General features: G+C 35.1%; 1 protein-coding gene across 1 annotated transcript in view; it reads left to right on the forward strand.

Annotated features, from left to right (window-relative positions):
- The window catches only part of COL3A1 (collagen type III alpha 1 chain), a 37,602-nt gene that overhangs the window by 11,389 nt on the left and 5,023 nt on the right, over positions 1-21,190 (forward strand). Inside the window, exons 5-44 of the mRNA XM_026454374.1 lie at positions 1,005-1,085; positions 2,004-2,057; positions 2,513-2,566; positions 3,325-3,378; positions 4,040-4,093; positions 4,251-4,304; positions 4,942-4,995; positions 5,424-5,468; positions 5,606-5,659; positions 6,119-6,163; positions 7,135-7,188; positions 7,605-7,703; positions 8,242-8,286; positions 8,438-8,536; positions 8,736-8,789; positions 8,925-9,032; positions 9,248-9,301; positions 9,887-9,985; positions 10,320-10,373; positions 10,554-10,652; positions 11,232-11,285; positions 11,403-11,456; positions 11,767-11,820; positions 12,330-12,383; positions 12,702-12,746; positions 13,312-13,410; positions 13,497-13,604; positions 13,876-13,929; positions 15,468-15,521; positions 15,606-15,659; positions 16,378-16,431; positions 17,032-17,139; positions 17,477-17,530; positions 17,782-17,835; positions 18,028-18,189; positions 18,303-18,410; positions 19,388-19,495; positions 20,233-20,286; positions 20,372-20,479; positions 20,964-21,017. Of these exons, the coding sequence (XP_026310159.1) occupies positions 1,005-1,085; positions 2,004-2,057; positions 2,513-2,566; positions 3,325-3,378; positions 4,040-4,093; positions 4,251-4,304; positions 4,942-4,995; positions 5,424-5,468; positions 5,606-5,659; positions 6,119-6,163; positions 7,135-7,188; positions 7,605-7,703; positions 8,242-8,286; positions 8,438-8,536; positions 8,736-8,789; positions 8,925-9,032; positions 9,248-9,301; positions 9,887-9,985; positions 10,320-10,373; positions 10,554-10,652; positions 11,232-11,285; positions 11,403-11,456; positions 11,767-11,820; positions 12,330-12,383; positions 12,702-12,746; positions 13,312-13,410; positions 13,497-13,604; positions 13,876-13,929; positions 15,468-15,521; positions 15,606-15,659; positions 16,378-16,431; positions 17,032-17,139; positions 17,477-17,530; positions 17,782-17,835; positions 18,028-18,189; positions 18,303-18,410; positions 19,388-19,495; positions 20,233-20,286; positions 20,372-20,479; positions 20,964-21,017 (2,808 nt within the window). The remainder of the gene's footprint in view (positions 1-1,004; positions 1,086-2,003; positions 2,058-2,512; positions 2,567-3,324; positions 3,379-4,039; positions 4,094-4,250; positions 4,305-4,941; positions 4,996-5,423; positions 5,469-5,605; positions 5,660-6,118; positions 6,164-7,134; positions 7,189-7,604; positions 7,704-8,241; positions 8,287-8,437; positions 8,537-8,735; positions 8,790-8,924; positions 9,033-9,247; positions 9,302-9,886; positions 9,986-10,319; positions 10,374-10,553; positions 10,653-11,231; positions 11,286-11,402; positions 11,457-11,766; positions 11,821-12,329; positions 12,384-12,701; positions 12,747-13,311; positions 13,411-13,496; positions 13,605-13,875; positions 13,930-15,467; positions 15,522-15,605; positions 15,660-16,377; positions 16,432-17,031; positions 17,140-17,476; positions 17,531-17,781; positions 17,836-18,027; positions 18,190-18,302; positions 18,411-19,387; positions 19,496-20,232; positions 20,287-20,371; positions 20,480-20,963; positions 21,018-21,190) is intronic.

Consider the following 21,190-nt stretch of genomic DNA (forward strand, 5'->3'; position numbering starts at 1 on the left):
TAAGAAGTGAATCAACTTACAAAAAAAATTAACCTACATAATTTAGTTAGTACTATATCTATACTTTATTCTCCTACTAACACCAATGTCAAAGTCTCTAAAAGTTTGGACAAAAAGAAGTTGAAGAACTGTGAATATTCCTATTGAACAGGATTATTTCTGCCTATGAAACTGCTCTTGCTAATCCTTCAGAGCACATCTTGCTTCTCCTGAAGCATGGTAACCAAATAAATCTGCATGTAAAACAACCAAATAAAAAAATATGACAAAATTTCTGCTGCATGGAATTAGGTGAAATAAGAAAATATATTACACAAATCTTTGTGAGGTTAAAAAGTGCTTTTCGAAAAGCAATTCAACAAGAACTAAAGTTTATTGTCTAAGTTATTCTTATTCTAGTAACCAAATAGAACCTAACTCTAGACCTAAGACTTAGAATTTTAAAAAAGCTTTAAAGAAATCTAATAAGCATATGAGCTTTTCTACTAATTTTGGTTTATTTTCTGTGGAGATGTTTATTTTTAAGTGACTCTTTTAGTCATATTAACCAGAATCCAGGGGATATGAATTTCACTTGTATCATTAAGTGTTGGAAAAATAATTTGACTTCATTTTCTTTTGCTCAAAATGAGAAGGTGTATTATATGATCTCGAGACTCTTTTGGCCTCAAACAGCCTATGATCCTATGTTTGTAATGATGTAGATACTGCTTAGAAATAATAACTGAAGTAAGAGTATAATAGGAAAAATTGGGGGGAAACTAACGTTTAACACAGTGGAAAGATTTGTGCATCACACAAGAAAATGCTTCTGTAGGATATCTAATGTCTCAATCTACAGAAAAACAGGATAAACAAGATAATTAGTTAATACATACCACATCTTTTGGCACACAAAAACCTATCAGTGGTTACTAGATGTTGCATGCACCTCTAAATGCTTTTTAAAAGACTTATGAACTGTCTATTAAAATGATCATATCTATTTGGTCTCCTTGCCACAGAACTATTCTCCCCAGTATGATTCATACGATGTCAAGTCTGGAGTAGCAGTAGGAGGAATCGGTGCCTATCCTGGACCAGCTGTATGTACAAATGTTTCTCAGCATTTTAGATCTTTGTTATCTTTCCAGTTTGTAAAATCTTGAATGGTTGCTCTTCTAGGAATTCAGTATTTTTATGGAATTGTACAAAATAGCTTATTCCTAATAACGTTGGGAAAGAAAATGGTAGCATTATCAAGTTCTTTCTATCACATTCACATTATTAATCCAATTTTTGATCACATATAAACTTTTTACTAAAAAGCAAAAACCAAAGTCAACGGTTATTAACATTTCAGGAAAGTCTTTATAAGAGAAAATATAAATACACAAACTATTGTTTTATAAATTTGCTATCAGTATTTAGAAACAGTATGTTACAAAACTGAAGCATACTGTTTTCAGCATACAGTTTAATCTGTATTTCTGAACAATGATAAATCAATTGTCCTGTGTATGATGATTCTTGTGTGACCATATAAATCTCTAAGTCAATTAACTGTAATAGATATATCAACATAATTATAGACTTTATGGTTGATTTACATTATTATTTTAGATAACTGATTATAGGATTTGTAGTGTGCCAATAAATGTTTTTCTGCACTGAGTTTGGCTGCCAAGCAAGAAATTGCTTCTTCACTAGTGCAATATAATCCTAACATTGCAGGGATTTTCATAGCATTGTGTACTAATTTTTCCAGATTTTTTAATTCCCTTCCTTAGGAATTCAGGACAACATTTTATAACATTTATTAATACTTTATATGGAATCTGTGAGAATTTCATTACAGTAATGTTTGCTTGCTAAGATCACTATTGTTGATCTCATGAATAGTTATCAAAAGATGAGATATATTAGTTCACAGTTTTAACAATGCAGGTGTCATTGCTTTGAAGCTTGGATAAAGTGTATTTTGCATTCATTTATTTTGTTTTTCATTCAAATTCACATTCCAGGGCCCCCCAGGCCCTCCCGGTCCCCCTGGTACATCTGGTCATCCTGGTTCCCCTGTAAGTATAGCCATTAGTGGTGTTGTCTTCTTCATTTTTAGAAAAATCAAATTAGTATACATGCTGCTGTAATTCAGCCATTCCAGCATGCATAATCCCAGTTAACTAGAGAAGTCATAACCAAGTAACTGATTAAGGCTTCAAAGATAGAATTCCATATTTAATTCCTTTCCACCAACAACTATTGGCAATTAAAACCCTGGTAAAATTAAACCACATTAATTTGCATGTGATAGGGCTTTTAGTTCAAAACCATTCAGTTTCAATGGATTGCAATGAATGCAATGAAATGCATTAACTTCATTCTGATCTGAAAAAAATTTGGTCTCAATATTTATAAACTGGAGAAAAATTTGCTGATTGCATTCACAATCCTGATTTCTTACTGTCAAGATGTAAATGAATTATATGAAGATTTTGTTACTTTTAAAATATTTACATATTCTACTCACTAGGGATCTCCAGGATATCAAGGACCCCCTGGTGAACCTGGACAAGCTGGTCCTGCAGTAAGTAACAATTAAATTTATATTTATATATAAGTTGATAATTCTATATGGAACCTACCTTTGTTTTCTAAAACAAGTATAGGCCCTTACAGAATGAAGATTAAATTTACCCTTAAATTTGCAAATAACAAATAGCATTTTATCAAATCTTTTGGACTCTTTCAATTGGTTAGCTATCTTAGAGACACTAGTTAATAAAGGAATTCTCTCATCATTAGCCATCAAAATAGTCCACTTCCCAGAGCTGATACAAATTAGAATTTGTTTATATATTTTCTGTAACCACTCAGTTCACTTATATCTAATCTACTGATAAATATAATTATATATATTTTCATATGTAAACATACATATATCTTAGACAGTAGAAATAAACATAATCTAAGAGAGTCCTTTAGAAGGATATGCTCTGTAAATAAGCAGGTAAAATAATTATTTAAATACAATATTTCATGAAATTTAGAAATACCTTTATATTTAGATATATTTAATATTCCAAAACATGTAGAAATGCATTTGAATTTATAAATACACATGTGTGATATAAAATACAGATATATGATGTTTTTAACTTTTATTAACAGTAAGTTGATGTAATAGAGGTATAATATTAACTCAGGAAGTATCATTTTCATTATGAGAAACATTAAAAGTATTTTCTAAAAGGAGGTTCCTTCCAGGAATACATACACTGTATAATAATAAATTGTAACAGAAAAACTTACAAATCTATTCATTTTTTATTTCCTTATTTTCAGGGCCCTCCAGGACCTCCTGGTGCTATGGGTCCATCTGGTCCTGCTGGAAAAGATGTAAGTTTTTAAAAATTAAATAAGAATACAGCAAAATTTAACTTGGGGTATTCTAAACAGTATATGCTTTATGTCAGAATCCCAGAAGAAAAAAATGTTATTCAAAATATTGTTATCTTAACAACATTTTAGCTAATACTAATCTTTGAGTAGTTATACAGTATTTGCATACCTATACATATATTTATCATTTGTCGAATTCTAAAATAAAATCCCTAAAGTGCTTTTTGACTGCTGAGAAGACTCATCCATTGAATATATCATTTAACTGGAGGGGAAGTAAGTGTCTTTGCCTGCCTCTTGTAATGATGAAATTGATACCACTATTTAATGAACTTGAGAACTTACAGACACCTTCAATTCAATGACATTCTTTCTTTCCCTTTTAATCTCCAATGACAAATTCTTTTCACTGGGTTGAGGAAGGGTTATATTATTTCAGTGATTAGAAGCACCTGCATTATCTCTTTATAAGCTTATATCAAAGTGGGAAAGGTCTTCCTCATGCCTTCTACCCAGAAAGCTGATCTCAACTATACATTTTGTGTGACCATTTTAATGAGTCCTTCGTGAGAAAAATGCAAAGTAATCATTTTGCTTATTGTCTACAATGTATTTTGTCATACATGAGCACTTAGGTATTCTTTATTTCTCTACCTAGGGAGAATCAGGTAGACCCGGACGACCTGGAGAGCGAGGATTGCCTGGACCTCCAGTAAGTCTTCAGCATCTAATAAATTAATTGGAGTAAACTTTGCTTGAAAACTATTATGTAATTCAATTGAATTAAACTTAAAAACAGAAAGTGTTTTACTACTAGGTTGTGATTCTATTTGAAGGTTCATTAATATTTTTTCATTCATTATTTTTAGGGTATCAAAGGTCCAGCTGGGATACCTGGATTCCCTGGTATGAAAGGACACAGAGTAAGTAGAGTTTCTAAGTTGTTTACAAGGTATTGCACTGGGCTATGTTTACTTGACTAACTAATTTTACTGGACAATTATGTGCCCAAAAGGATGATTCTGTCAATGAATTAATTTGAAATTTTTAAGTCTACCAAGTTTATTTGTTGACCAAAGTAGCCATTTTTTGCAAAATAAAGGAGTTGATTTCTAGTGTATAAAATACTCTTGAAAAATATTTTCTTACTACCACTATCAGAAAAATAAAAACATTTTATGAATTATGTTTTTATTGACTTAATATGATTTATAGATTGAGTTGTACAACTTTATTCTATGCAAAATATTTCATACATTCAACCAACTGTGCCTATAACTTATTAACTTATTATAATAAAATCTATGAAACTCATGTTTGCTACTCTATAGTTAAGGCAACTTTCTTATCAGACCACATTGCACTTTCTAGTTAGTTCTTATTTTCCTGCTGTAAAATCGGTATGAAATATCTTCAACCTCTTTAAAGAAGTTTTAAATTATTTAAGTTAATTTTGCAAGTAGTGTTATAAAGACCAATTAGAAAAATTCAATGTAAACTTTATCAATCATTCTAGATGAACGGATTTTAATAATTTTGCTATTTTTATACATTTCCTAGGGCTTCGATGGACGAAATGGAGAAAAGGGTGAAACAGGTGCTCCTGGATTAAAGGTAAATCACAACAAAATCACGTTTTCATAAGTAAATTCATTAAATATTAAAGCTACATTTAAGATTCATATCGTGAGGCTTAACTTGTTTGCTGAAATTTACCTGAACTTTACCTATTAGGTATGAATAATGGTAACTAATTGAGATATTCTATTAATGCTTCCATGAAAACTGATAACTTGAAGAGTCTAGATTAGAAATAGTTGAGCATCTTAGTATAACTTATCAATTACTTCTCTTTAGTTTTTAAGTTTTTAAATACAGAAATTGAGATTTCTGGTAAATAAAATACTAACAGACAATTAATATTGTTAAAATGTATATCTTTTTCTAGGCTCCATAAGCTTTTACATAATATTCTGTATTTAAAAATCAATAATATTTTCTTCCTCTTGTATAAAATAGTAACATATTTTATATGTATCTAGGGTGAAAATGGTCTTCCAGGTGAAAATGGAGCTCCTGGACCCATGGTAATTATGTTTCTTATGCATAATTTTCAGTTTTATTATTAACCTCATTGTTACCTAAAACTGGCTTTGCTCCCACCCCAACTGTTCTTACATATGTCAGGATTAGAGTAAGACCATATTTCAATTTTACTCTCTAGGGTCCAAGAGGGGCTCCTGGTGAGAGAGGACGGCCAGGACTTCCTGGAGCCGCGGTGAGTATTGTTACCAACATTGCACAATTACAGCCCAAAGTGACAGATTAGTGTCTCAGTAAAGTTTCAGGCTGCAAAAATATGTCAGAAAAAAGACCCTCCTACAAAATTATACTCGATACTGTGATAACGTTTTGGCTATAGTTAAAAGGAAATGAATAAATGTTTTACACTTATCTCTATTGAGAATTTTTGTGTTAACTGTTCATACGCAATTAGAGCCATTACATCTGCATTCGGTCCTGAAAACACAGATTCCAATCCTTCTACATTTGATTATTGCTGTATATATCAGAATTGTCTTTACAATATATTGACTTTGAAATATATAATTAGTAAGCAGATTTTAATGTACTTGAAGAAAACTCAACTCACTTGAGTCAGAATTTTAGTCAAAATATTACTCATGACCAGCCATTCAGAATTAAATAGATATTTAATGTAAACTTCTCTTTTTAGGGTGCTCGGGGTAATGACGGTGCTCGAGGCAGTGATGGTCAACCAGTAAGTAACTTTCTATCTCTTATTTGTTGTAGGGTAATGAGAAATTATGGATTGTGGGCCAGGCGCGGTGGCTCACGCCTGTAATCCCAGCACTTTGGGAGGCTGAGACGGGTGGATCACGAGGTCAGGAGGTCGAGACCATCCTGGCTAACACGGTGAAACCCCGTCTCTACTAAAATACAAAAAAAATTAGCCGGGCGTGGTGGCAGTGCCTGTAGTCCCAGCTACTTGGGAGGCTGAGGGAGGAGAATGGCGGGAACCCAGGAGGCGGAGCTTGCAGTGAGCGGAGATCGCGCCACTGCACTCCAGCCTGGGCGACAGAGCGAGACTCCGTCTCAAAAAAAAAAAAAAAAAAAGAAATTATGGATTGTGGATTATTTAATATTATATATATATATACACACACTCAGGTATATACATATATGTATATGTATATATCTAACACACACATTAGCATCTCTGTTGACCGTTTTTACAATTTAAAAAGTGAAAAAATATCAAAACCCCAACACTCAATATTATATATATGCATGTGATTAAAACTGACACTGAGCCCATAAGCAAAATCTAGGTTCTGACACTCATTCTGCTTGACTAACTGCTAACATTTAATGGTGCTCTCAATGTTAGTTAATATCTTATATAAGACGTGGCACTTTAAAGAACCCTACAAAATGGATAAAATAGATGTTACCTCCATGTTGTAAAATTGAATACAAAAGCTCAGGGAAAAGTAACCTGCACTAAGTCACGGAATTCATGGCAAAGTAGGGAGAAACCAAGAATTTCTAATTTTAGATTTCACTCTCTTCTTATTTTACCACATTGTTTCTCCACATAATATTCATAAAGAGTATCTTTTTTATCTGCATAAATATCTTCTTTTCTTTATATGTGCTTACTTATTTACTAGTATTCCAGCTTTTGTTTATTTGAAAAGGAGCTTTTGAAATTGTATTTAATTTTTTTAGGGCCCTCCTGGTCCTCCTGGAACTGCCGGATTCCCTGGATCCCCTGGTGCTAAGGTAAACATGAGTTTCTACAGGAGGGTATAAAAATATCTTGGAGACAAGAGAAAACCACTAGATTGTTTCTTGCAACTGATTTTTTAAATCAGTCAGATGGATAGCTTTTATCTGTACATGTCTTTAAAGCCCTATTCTTGATTCTAAGAGAGGTATAGTCCCTAGCATTGAACTATTGATATTTCTTCTGATGCCTTCTTTTTTTCCCCAGACTCTTTCCAGGAAGCTGATAACACAATCACACACATAGTTACATTTTTCTCTGCCTGTATGATGATAGATTCCTTGCTTTACCTGCAGTATAGAGTCCTACTATTCCAACCTTTGGGAGATGTGTTTAAACAGGATTGAAGAGTGAAGTGGCTAAGTGAGTGGAAGTGGTGAGAGGAACTGACTACATAAGGTTTTGCCATTAGGGTGAAGTTGGACCTGCAGGGTCTCCTGGTTCAAATGGTGCCCCCGGACAAAGAGGAGAACCTGGACCTCAGGGACATGCTGGTGCTCAAGGTCCTCCTGTAAGTATCATAGTTGAGAGGGAGAGTGCTGCTACACTTACTCCATGAAAGCATGTGCTTCAGTATGGCTATCAGTGAAAATTACTTTGAAAAAGTTGTTGCTTAGTGCTCTAAAATGATCCTCCTGCGACACATACTGATTTGATTAGTAGTAAAAATGATAGTTTTTGACTGTTGCACTATTCCAGAATTCACGATTTTTTATGTTTATATAAAAGAAGATAGAATAGTTTTCTGATGCTTTCAAGAATGTGCCCCACGCTAATCACAGTCATAAAAATTCAGAGAACCAAATTCAAAATCTCTTCTATTTATGTATCATTTAATAATTTATACCAAGTACATATTATCTCTAATCTATTTAGATAATGATGAATCTTTTGACTACATTTCATATGTTGTGTTATAGTTGGAGGATTCACTTAATCTCTACAAAGCATAACACTCATCAATACATTAATTTTCACACAAACAACTTCAAATATATACAAACTATTTGCATTACTATTAATACATTAACTGTTTTTTGTATACTTAGGGCCCTCCTGGGAGTAGTGGTAGTCCTGGTGGTAAAGGCGAAATGGTAAGCTGTCCCTACTCCTCACCCTTATCTCATCCACACATTACTGGCTTCTTTTGCATTTTGCATGACAATAGATTTGTGATATTTGAGCGAGATATTCATAAAAGAACGTTCAAGTTTGGCTAATGTAGTGTCTTTGGTTTGTTTTTAGGGTCCCGCTGGCATTCCCGGAGCTCCTGGACTGATGGGAGCCCGTGGTCCTCCAGGACCACCCGGTGCTAATGGTGCTCCTGGACTGCGAGGTGGTGCAGTAAGTTGCCTTGATTTTTCTCTGTTGACTGAAAGGTATAGTTTAATTCCATCAACAAAAATTAATAGCAAAATTTTGCTCCTGTTCAGTTGAATTTATATTGACTTCACTTGTCTTATAACTGAATTATGTGTTGCTGGTGATGATTTTGTTAGTCGAATACTTCCTGTTTTTCAACCAAGACTCTGTTTTACTTTAGGGTGAGCCTGGTAAGAATGGTGCCAAAGGAGAGCCAGGACCACGTGGTGAACGCGTAAGTATTACTGCAACAGATCTGGTTATTTCTTGAAAAAATGCAACCTAATTAGAAAGTAAACAGGTAAAAACTTCGAACCAAATTCAGTCATAATTTCTTATTTTACCATCTTTTTTTTTTTTTTTTTTTCAGGGCGAGGCTGGTATTCCAGGTGTTCCAGGAGCTAAAGGCGAAGATGGCAAGGATGGATCACCTGGAGAACCTGGCGCGAATGGGCTTCCAGGAGCTGCAGGAGAAAGGGTACGTTTTCCTCGGGGCATCTAAAAGAAAAACAGCATCACTGTCATCTAAATAAAACTACCTTCAGGGTAAGACAGCCAATTTTTCTTAAGTTGAATGTTCAGTGAAAAATATTGTTTAAAGCACTTTATGACATAAAAATGTTTGCCACTCAAGAATTATGAAAAAGAATTGTAATCCTTTGGACTGAAATATTTGTCTTTCATTATTTTCAGGGTGCCCCTGGGTTCCGAGGACCTGCTGGACCAAATGGCATCCCAGGAGAAAAGGTACATAACTTTAGTTTCTATGTTCCTAAATGCTAGCACCACAAATAGGTAGTTCTTCCATATAATTCCCCATTCATGAAAACCTAAATATCTGAAAAACATATACTGGAGTTAAAAAAATTCCTAATATAATGCATCCTCTGTTCAGCCACTTTCTTGGCTTTGTAACTAAAGCCACTTACTTACCCTCTGCGTTAATCCTTTACTTATCTGTTAATTGGAAATCATTTATCTGAGCATCATTGCAAGAGTACAATAAACTAAAATGCCTGAAAAGTCTTTGAAAACTCTAAAGTTAAATGCAAATATGATTTCATATCATTAAGACATTTGATTTTAGATGCACATAAATATATTTTTAAGCATACTAAATACTGTTGTTTTAAGCATGTGATATTCACACATTAGCTTCAAAATTTTTTCAATACGGCAATCCAAGCTAAGATAACTGATTTTACATATAAATTTTTCAGCAACATGCAAACCCTTTTTAAAAGTTCAAATGATGTTCTCTATTTGTAACCAAAATATTGTTGATATCTAGGTTAGTGAAGGCTATTTTTTTTTTTTTCTTTCACTACTTAGGGTCCCGCTGGAGAGCGTGGTGCTCCAGGCCCTGCAGGACCCAGAGGAGCGGCTGGAGAACCTGGCAGAGATGGTGTCCCTGGAGGTCCAGGAATGAGGGTACAGAGAAACATTTGTTTGAATGATACTTTAATTTAGACAGAAGAAAGGCAAGACAAATGAAGACAGATCAAAAGCAACTGAAATCAATCAGATTACATATTTTGTAGGGCCCCAAACAAAACAAAATTCTTTTAAGTACACTTAAGCCATGATAGTTCAAGGAGAAGAAAACGTAGAACACTTGCCTTAGATACTTTATAGAGAGGAAAAAAGATGTGCAAATCTGAGGCTTCACATGTAAGTGAAAATATCAGAATTGTACAAATAGTATATGTTGTAATTTTTTATTATTTCATTTAAAATCACCTAACAACTGACTTCTTTGCTTCAGGGCATGCCCGGAAGTCCAGGAGGACCAGGAAGTGATGGGAAACCAGGGCCTCCTGTATGTACATTTTAAAATCTCATTTTAAAAGGCCAGTTAAAATGGAATGTATATGTTGGCCTATCCTTGAGTGTGTGTGTGTGTGTGTGTGTGTATACACACACCCACACATACTATATATAGAGTATGTTTTAATCTTATCTTTATCAAACCTTTATTAATGTAATTTTTTCTTATTAGGGAAGTCAAGGAGAAAGCGGTCGACCAGGTCCTCCTGGGCCATCTGGTCCCCGAGGTCAGCCCGGTGTCATGGGTTTCCCCGGTCCTAAAGGAAATGATGTGAGTTCCTTCATTAATTTCTTCAATAAATACTTGACTGGAAGGTTTTTATTTTCCATATGGAGTATAGAAGTGGTCAAAACTCAGTCTCCTCTTCAAAGCATGGAGGAGTATAGGAAAATCAAATTGCATGTAGGAAGGGAGCTAAACATATAATTGGTTATGGTTGTATGTGTGTGTATGGAGCAGGCAAATAAAACATATGAGACAGGCCGGGTGCACTGACTCACGCCTGTAATCTCAGCACTTTGGGAGGCTGAGGCAGGCAGATCACCTGAGGTCAGGAGTTCGAGACCAGCCTCGTCAACATGGTGAGGCTGTTTTAGTCTCCACTAAAAATACAACAATTAGCCAGGCATGGTGGCGTGTGCCTGTAATCCCAGCTACCCAGGAGGCTGAGGCAGGAGAATCGCTGGAACCCGGGGGGCAGAGGCTACAGTGAGCCAAGATTGCACCACTGCACTCCAGCCTGGGCGACAGAGCAAGACTCCATATTAAAAATATGTATATATATATATGAGACAATAATATGATTAGTTATTGCCCTTTGAGAATTAGTAAATACCACTTCTTCTTTAGGGTGCTCCTGGTAAGAATGGAGAACGAGGTGGCCCTGGAGGACCTGGCCCTCAGGTATGTAGCTTTCATCAATTTATTTCTAGCCTTCTAATAGATGCATTCATCTCCAACCATGTGACTTCTCTCTGTAATATGTATTATTTCTACTTCCCTAACTGTTCTTGTTTTTAGGGTCCTCCTGGAAAGAATGGTGAAACTGGACCTCAGGGACCCCCGGGGCCTACTGTAAGTTCACTCACATAAAATTGGAGATGAAAACAGGGTGAAGGTGGGGCAGGAAGAATGCTTCAAAAATTACATAATCTCTGACACTATGTTATTATAGTTTACCAAAGCAATGATGCAACTTGCTGACCTAGTTATCTAGCTAGATGTTAGCACTGAGTTTAGAGTGTGCATGTGTGCTTTGGGTCCAGGTCCTCCCCTTTCTTCACATCACTACTTTTATAATTAAGCAACAGGCCTGTTGAAATTGATACCATAGACTAAATATAAAAGGATGTTTATAACAGAGTGTATCATTATACTTTTCTAGGGGCCTGGTGGTGACAAAGGAGACACAGGACCCCCTGGTCCACAAGGATTACAAGTAAGAACTTGTTATTTAAATGTCATGGCATACCTGACCATCAAATTTTTGTGTACCTAACAGATTATAATTTATCTGAAGCTTAACTTGTGAGTCTGTCTTTCATCTGGAAATAAAATGTCAGGCAATGTTAATAGATAGGCATATCTTCCATGTCCATTCCAGAGCACATTAATAAGTTATTTAAAAGAATTAATGAAACTCAAATAATTCTATTTGCTTACACTTATTTTTATTATAATATAAATCCATATAGCCAAGTCTATCCTACCATGCTTGCCAATAAATTTTTATGTGTAGCAATTGAAAGAACAAAGAGAGATGAACATGGATTTGTAAGATAGGATTATCACATGTGTGTCACTGGATTTTGAGTGGCACAATGTTTCTACCCCTAAAAGACCACTGAAACTTTTTTCAAATATCTTGCAGAAACGTGTACATATGAGAAGCTTTTCTATAAGCCATGTTTGAGGTAATTACCTGATACAACTATGATTTCTTTCTAGGGCTTGCCTGGTACAGGTGGTCCTCCAGGAGAAAATGGAAAACCTGGGGAACCAGTAAGTTACGTTTCATTTTTCAAAACTCAGAAACAAAAAGAATATATAATAATTGTTTGTCAACTATTAACTTTTTAATTTTCTTATGTCATGATATTTGAGATTTAACATTTAGTTTTGAAAAATTATCAAAACAAAGACAAATTATTTAAAAGATAACTATTATATAGAGTTTGAATTTTATCATAAGATAGAGAGTTCATAATTTCAAGATTAGAAAAATTATACAGTATGCCAACATGACAAATGTGTATTTTGCTTATATTTACATAAAACGCATTCAGATATGGACCTAATCATATAATGCAAATCTCCCAGGGTCCAAAGGGTGATGCCGGTTCACCTGGAGCTCCAGGAGGCAAGGTAGTATTTGAATTTATTCTCTACCTTCTTCAGCATGTTATAGAGCAATTGATTAGTGGTATGTTTTTAGTATATCAAGTGAAAATACTCTTTCTTTAAAAGAATATCATTGCAAAGGTTTGGTAAGTACACTTAGAGAAACTCAAGACATTTTCAGTACATTAAATTTGCTTTAATCTGGAAGGTCCAATTCTCTGACATTCATAATCACTACAGAATCAAATATGAGCTTAAAATTTCAAATAGAAAAATATTGCCAATATGTTGATTCTATGTAGGAAAACTGTTTTGGTAAAAGAACTTTAAAATATTGCCCTTATAAATAAAATAGTAAGTATTTCAATGACAGCTCACACTTAAGCAGACTAAGTATCCAAGTTTTCTTCTGGACACTCTTTTAAGCTTCCAGTTCCCACCCAGCTGTTCAACTATTTATAAGGATACAAATTTCCAGGTTGTTCACAATATAATAATCTAGTGGCCTGATTCAAAATGATGCAAATTAAGGTGTTTTGTTTTTAGCTTTGGGTTGCCTAATATGGTTATTTACATATTTTTATCACAGGGTGATGCTGGTGCCCCTGGTGAACGTGGACCTCCTGGATTGGCAGGGGCCCCAGGACTTAGAGGTGGAGCTGGTCCCCCTGGTCCCGAAGGAGGAAAGGTGACTCCACGGAATTCCATTCACCTAGGTTTAAAAAGTACATTTGATTTCCTTCTGATCATTTATTATTTCTCACTTATTTTCAGGGCGCTGCTGGTCCTCCTGGGCCACCTGGTGCTGCTGGTACTCCTGGTCTGCAAGGAATGCCTGGAGAAAGAGGAGGCCCTGGAAGTCCTGGTCCAAAGGGTGACAAGGTATTGACTTGTTTTCTCTTCATTGTTTCATAAATCAGTCATTGGAGGTTTTGGAAAAAAAAAAAAGCAACACTTCTGGAAAGTAATCAACTGTATTTTCAAAATTAATGTTATCATTTTATAGTAAGTGAAATTTAAGATGGATTCCTAGAGCCACAATGAATTAGAACACCCAATATATATCCCAACAAATCCTGAGGGTTACTCCTCTTCTTGGCCAATTTTCACTGAAGATACTTTGAATCTGATGACATTGGCTTTTATTTGACAGGGTGAACCAGGCGGTCCAGGTGCTGATGGTGTCCCAGGGAAAGATGGTCCAAGGGTAAGTATTCCCAGTGAGGAGAAGCAGGCCTTACCTATATGTCATATGGGACAGTCCTGCACTTCAACTTTTATTTTTTCCAAAAACTACTCAAGATAAATTACATAGTTTACCACCTTTTGAGCATCAAAAAGACCCAAATGACTTGATTTATAATTAAATTCCTGGTCTATGTCTATGGCTACTTGATAGGTCTACAGTGACCAAAGAATGAAAAAACCTCAAAAGTATGATAAAGGTCACAAACTAGCATTTGTGAGTCACTAAGATCTGAGATAATCACTGAAATTTAAGATAATCAATGCTGCTCATTAAGAAACTATAAGTCATCACAATTCAATATAGCAAGTACTCCTAATTAATAGACTTTATATTCAAACATTGTAATCCTATGGTGCATTCTCACTATGGAATAGTATTTAGCAACAAAAAGGCATGAACAATTGATGCTGTACACACAGCAAATTACAAAAACCTCAAGGACAACATACTCAGCAAAGAAAATTCAGTCTCCAAGGGATACATATTGCATGATTCCATTCCTATAATCTTTGCAAAATAACATCCTTTTAGAGATATAGAACAGATTAGTGGCTGCTAGGAGTTAGGAATGAGAGAGAGAGAGATGGATGTGGCTATGGAGGCATGACACAGGGAGTCTTATGGTGATTGCACTTTTGAGTATCTTGATTGTGGTGGTAGTCAGGCATATCTACAAATGGGATAAAATTCTATAGAGCTACATACACACACACATAAATGAGTGCGTGTATCACTGGTGAAATCTGAACAAGCTCTATGGATGGTATCAATGTTAATTTCCTAGTTTTGATATTATACTATAGTTGTGTAAGATGTTAACATTAGGGGAGGCTGGGAGAAAGGTGCACAGAATTTCTGGTATATTCCTTTGCAACATTCTGTGAATCTATAATTCAAACTAAAAGTCAGAAACAAAACAGAAAACATCTTCTAAATATTATTATAAGTAAGTCATTTAATACATTTATATAATACTTGCCTTAAAGAAATTCATAAATGCTTCACTTTTGACAGATTAAGTAGACAAGCCATCATTCAAGTAAAAAAAAGTGCTCAATACTTCACTTTTGTAATATAGGTAAAACAACTATTTGAAAATTTCAAGTTGAAAAATTTAATATGTACAATGATACTTTGAGAAAACATTTGAATTATCAAGCAATTTAATACAGAAATGTACTTTAATTTAAAAAGACATTACTGTAAGATCTTACATGACATCCTATTCATCTTCTACAATGAACATAAACATAAATGAATCAATAAACCACTGCTGAATCCTATTTTCTCCCAGAGTTATCCCCAAAGAGTCTTGTGTTTACTGAGCTCTGCAGTATTTACACATTGAGTAAAAAGCACAGCATTCAAGCCATAAAAAATTTAAAAAGTATGTTATCTAGTTTATTAAGTATCTACGTCTATATACTTTCTATTTGATTAATGCAGAAAACGATATTTGCATCTTCAAAATTAAAAAATAGTTTTATTTCCTCTAGGGTCCTACTGGTCCTATTGGTCCTCCTGGCCCCGCTGGCCAGCCTGGAGATAAGGTAACACTTAATACTATCTGGAAATGAAAAGAAAATGTTTCTGTCTTGTGGATGCCAGCAGTGACGTGGTTTCTCTTTTTCCAGGGTGAAGGTGGTGCCCCTGGACTTCCAGGTATAGCTGGACCTCGTGGTGGCCCTGTAAGTGTTAAAGACATTCGCAACATACTTTTTAACCCCACACAGACAGCAGCTACTTATGCTTCCCTTTTTAGCAATTCTGCCCCCAGTTCCCTGAGCCTCAATTTGGAGACACTATCTTCAGGAACCATATAGCATGCAAGGGAATGTTAAATTTCTTAAATCTAACATTCACAAGAGACCATTTTAAATCAGGATTTCTTTCCAAAATAACTTCGGAAAAAATACATGAATTGCACAAGTAGTATATGTTTGTAATTTGGTATTTCTTAAGCCTATAGAATCTTTGCCTGAGACTCCTTCTGGATTTAAAATTCTTGACCTTTAGGATTTAAGACACTGGAAAGATATTTAGCAAATGTTTTTTAAAAATAAATCATTTAGTTAATTTTTCAGTTAAGGCTCTACCATATATTGAAATACATAAATAAATAGTAAATAAATAAATGTGTTAAATACTTTAAAATTCTCAAACTATTTTTCTTGCAAATAATATCACAGTGGGAGACAGAAGGAATCAATGGTTCTGGTATTTTCTACTCCTAATTTTATTGAGAAGTGGCAAAGTCTTCAGAAGTTTGCTGGCTACTCTGCACATTTCCTGCTTAAAGGAAAGAAAAGATAAGATGATAAGATGACATTTCCTGCCTAAAGGAGATGACACACACTCCCCGTGGGATATCTTCACTGTGACTAAGGAGGATATTTTTCTCTTCAGGGTGAGAGAGGTGAACCTGGCCCTCCAGGACCTGCTGGCTTCCCTGGTGCTCCTGTAAGTGTGAATATTTACACAGACATGTTCCATAGCCCCGGATCTCTATCATGCCGAAAAATTACAGAAGTATAGTCAAGTTTGGGTTCTAGTCTCATTTCAGCTGCTCATTCCCTATAGGATTATTGTACCCCTATTTTGTTTTACTTTACCCATATTGCTGCTCTTTAAAAGATGGAAATAAAAACCCCTGTCCTGCCTTTATGACTAGGTGATGAACTAAAGCAGCACCGTAGATTTAAATGCACTCTGAGTTTTTGTAAGTTCTTCCATTATAAGATGGTACTAATTAAAATTTTCTCTTAAACCCAGTCGTTCTCAAAGACATTTACTGGTGGTGATTTTCAAATGTTTAATCCTTAGAGAGACTTCCTCCATCCCTAATGGCAAATAATGCACAGTTTATGCTGTCTTGGTCATGTTCTTTGATCATGAAAATATTCTGATTGGCTTTGTTTTGTCATGTCTTCAGAGAGCCTTGTTTTTAAATTTTATTTCAACTCCTTACATCTGAAGAATTCTATATTCTGAAGAGAAATAATAATAATCCAAGTATATCATAAAGAGTGTCAGCTGAGAGATTGTTGTTGTTCCATGTAGGGACAGAATGGTGAGCCTGGTGGTAAAGGAGAAAGAGGGGCTCCGGGTGAGAAAGGTGAAGGAGGCCCTCCTGGAGTTGCAGGACCCCCTGGAGGTTCTGGACCTGCTGTAAGTTCTCTCCTCTTTCTCTATCTATCATCTATCTATCCATTAATCTATCTATCTCTCCCTCTCTCTCTCCCTCTCCCCCCTCTCTAAGTGCTAAGTGTTCTCATGGAAAAACATGAAGGTTTATCAGTAATTTAATATTTTATACTGAGATAGTATGTCATAGTGGCAAGAGTATAATCTTTATATGACTATAGTTGAAGTATGAATCTCAGCACCAGCAGTCTAAAAGTTATTTTAACCTCTTCATAGAGTTCCTGGTTTTCAAAGGCTTAATGCTTTTCCCAAATTTTGATTTTGGCACTATTCTTACATACCTTCCTTCCATTTCATATAGGGTCCTCCTGGTCCTCAAGGTGTCAAAGGTGAACGTGGCAGTCCTGGTGGACCCGTAAGTATTGATCCTCTTAACTATTATTGAAAAGTATTCATATCAACCTGTATAAAAGCTGCACTTAAGACACTAGATCCATAAAGAGAATGTAAAAAATGTAATCTCTCATTCATACATGAGTAATGTGTAAATTCCAAGGGGAAAAAGCAAACCATAAATGACTTTCAGGTACAATGTATCTCATACCACACATTATACTTTTTGTTTGTTCTACTTTTGAAATTCAAAAATATATTACCATTTCACAGGGTGCTGCAGGTTTCCCTGGTGCTCGTGGTCTTCCTGGTCCTCCTGGTAATAATGTAAGTAATTGTTAAAGTATTTTCTCATCATACACCTCAGAAAGAGCATTCATATATGTATAGGATGAGAAACTTACACATTGCTACTTATTTCTCTAGAAAGTCTCAAATAAAATTATGTGAAGTAAGAAAGGAAAGAAAAAAATGCACTTTTTTGTTATAAATATTCAAATTTCAAACAATTCTTTGTAGGGTAACCCAGGACCCCCAGGTCCCGGCGGTTCTCCAGGCAAGGATGGTCCCCCAGGTCCTGCAGGTAACACGGGTGCTCCTGGCAGCCCTGGAGTGTCTGGACCAAAAGGTGATGCTGGCCAACCAGGAGAGAAGGGATCACCTGGTGCCCAGGGGCCCCCAGTAAGTAACTTCATTTTTGTAAGTTGATTGTACTATTTTGGCTTTTATCACAAATTGGTTAGAGAAAAAGATTGTCACATAAAGATGAGCTAAGTCTTCATTATCTGTATCAGGGAGCTCCAGGCCCACTTGGAATTGCTGGGATTACTGGAGCACGGGGTCTTGCAGGACCACCAGGCATGCCAGGTCCTAGGGGAAGCCCTGGCCCTCAGGGTATCAAGGTGAGTATAGTCATTTTCCACTACACTCTTGCTTCCTTTGGTAGCCTTCAGAAGTTACTTAACCATATCAAAGATGAAAAGTTTTTCTGTCATTGGAGTAAATTAGCCAGGAGATTTTTTTATATTTTTAGATTTTTAAAAGCATATATTTTAATAAATGGCTCCAGAACACAAAACGGGGCATATCAAAGACCAACCTTGAATATAAACACAAATAAATTAATATAACAAAAACAACATTACCATCTGAAACACCTCTTTTAGGAAACTTGTGAATGTTTTTCAATTTGTTGACTGTCAGTTTTGAAGGGGGAAATAGTGTTAGCTTATAGACCTAGGAAAGTCTTTCACTGATGCTAGTTATCCATCCATTCAAGTCATCTTGCACTCCTGACTCTCTTTCACTAGTATTATATTCCTATAACATTCTCGTGCTTGGCATCTAAAACACTCATTTGGTAAACAGGGTAATAAAATTGCATTTTTATTAGGGCTCATATTATAACACTTTAAGTACTTCTTTCAACAAAATGTTATGTACTATTGTCATAAAATTAATATTTAATATTTAAATGTATCCAATTGATATGATATTTCTAGTAAGTGTATATTCTTCAGATAGAGACAAGTAACCTAATTTTAAGGGTCACCATAAACCTCTAGTTTCATGATGGCTCATTATTATGTTTTTCTTATAATAATCATGTCTATGTATTCATCTCAGATTAGAATGTACGGTATTCTGAATTAGATAATCAATGTGACTATTCAGCCCTTTGCCATCCAGAGTCACTGAGCAAGTTAGAAAATGCAACAAGCTTGCTCCCCCAAACTTTTTCCCATAACAGGCATAGTTTTAATTTTAAAATTCAATAAAAATTAAATAAGATTTTTACCTGAAAATAAAGATATCTGATAACACCATTTTAATTGATTTCTTAAGTTAAACAAAATATTTTTCATTCCTTTGTATACAGGGTGAAAGTGGGAAACCAGGAGCTAACGGTCTCAATGGAGAACGTGGTCCCCCTGGACCCCAAGGTCTTCCTGGTCTGGCTGGTACAGCTGGTGAACCTGGAAGAGATGTGAGTAGCAGTTCTTATTCAACCAGCCAGGTAGAATTGGATAATTTATTTAAGCAAAGGTGAAATTGAGCCTTAATGTCTAAGAGTGTAAATATGGCCACATAGCAAAGTTCTTCTCTCTCTAATAAATTCTTTCATTACAACTTAGAATAGACTTAAAAGCTCTTGCTCATTAATATTTAGTCAATGAATAATCATTAGTGGAGAAAATATTATCTCTAACTAAATTAGGATAAAAGTTAGTGGGGAGAACCACAATTCACATGTTTTCTGAGTGAAAATATTCTGCAGTTATGTGTGATTAGTCTTTTATTATTTTTAAAGAATTTAAAATTAATATTATTTATAATTAACAAACCATAATTGTATAAATTTATAAGGTACAATGTGATGTTTTAATGTATGTATACAATGTGGAATGATTAAAGCAAACTAAACTGTAGATTTCCATTAATAGTTTAGATCACTATTTCTTAAACTTTTATTTATTAGAGGTCTGTAAAGACTCTTTTTGGATATTATTTTTCTAGCCACCTCTCCTCCATGAATATACTAACTATCTGCTTGGATATTGTGACCCTTTGAAGGGCTACCCCGCATTGTAATATCTAAGATTTCTTATCCCCAAGAACCATTTTCACCCCCTTGAGAATTATATTGCCCTGTTGAGAATGCATGATTAAATGGCATTTGGAAGGTTTCAAGAAACTTTATTTCCTTTCTCATTTTTTAATCAGGGAAACCCTGGATCAGATGGTCTTCCAGGCCGAGATGGATCTCCTGGTGGCAAGGTATAATAAACGCACGTGCAATAGATTTCCGTAATTAAAATAAGTGATCATCATGTTTATTTTGGACCTGTGAATTTGTTCACAGGGGGATCGGGGTGAAAACGGCTCTCCTGGTGCCCCTGGCGCTCCTGGTCATCCAGGCCCACCTGGTCCTGTCGGTCCAGCTGGAAAGAGTGGTGACAGAGGAGAAAGTGTGAGTTCCCAGAAGCAGCATCTCTCTTGTTTGTCCGTTTCCTTCAATAAAGACATTTGTAGGTGGAAGATAAAATGTCAGATCTGCCAACCAAAATATCCACTATCATTTCTTTTACAGTTTTAATGCTAGTTGTTCCTTAGACAAATGTGTTAGTAAAGAAATACCAGAAGTACCTGGCAGTAGTCAATAAAGAATTCATTACTGAAACCCGAAATCGTATTAATCAGACCAGCTATCTATTTGCTGGGTAAATGCAAGGCTGAATTAAGAGGGCTCTTGCCCAGCTTTTCTTTTTAGATCCCCTGATAAAGCTGTAAACAGGGCTTTAGCACTTTGAAGGCAAAAACAATATTAACTTCCAATAATTGCATGCATACTATAATTCTATTATAATGAAATTATTTACTTTTGAAAACAAAATTGTGTCAACACATAAAACTAATTCCGTGTATGTTTGTTCCATTGAATGTTTTCATCTTAGGGCCCTGCCGGCCCTGCTGGTGCTCCCGGTCCTGCTGGCTCCCGAGGTGCTCCTGTAAGTTTTCTCATTTTTTTGTTTTATTTTGTTTGGTTCTTTTATTTAACTCATTCTACAGTGCAGGAAATATTTTATTTTCCAGCATGTTCAGGGAAAAAACATATATTTGTTCTATCAGTAGATATAGATAGATAGATAGATAGATAGATAGATAGATAGATAGATAGATA

This window comes from Piliocolobus tephrosceles, chromosome 11, assembly GCF_002776525.5.
Source record: "Piliocolobus tephrosceles isolate RC106 chromosome 11, ASM277652v3, whole genome shotgun sequence".
In the NCBI taxonomy this organism is placed as follows: Eukaryota; Metazoa; Chordata; class Mammalia; order Primates; family Cercopithecidae; genus Piliocolobus; species Piliocolobus tephrosceles.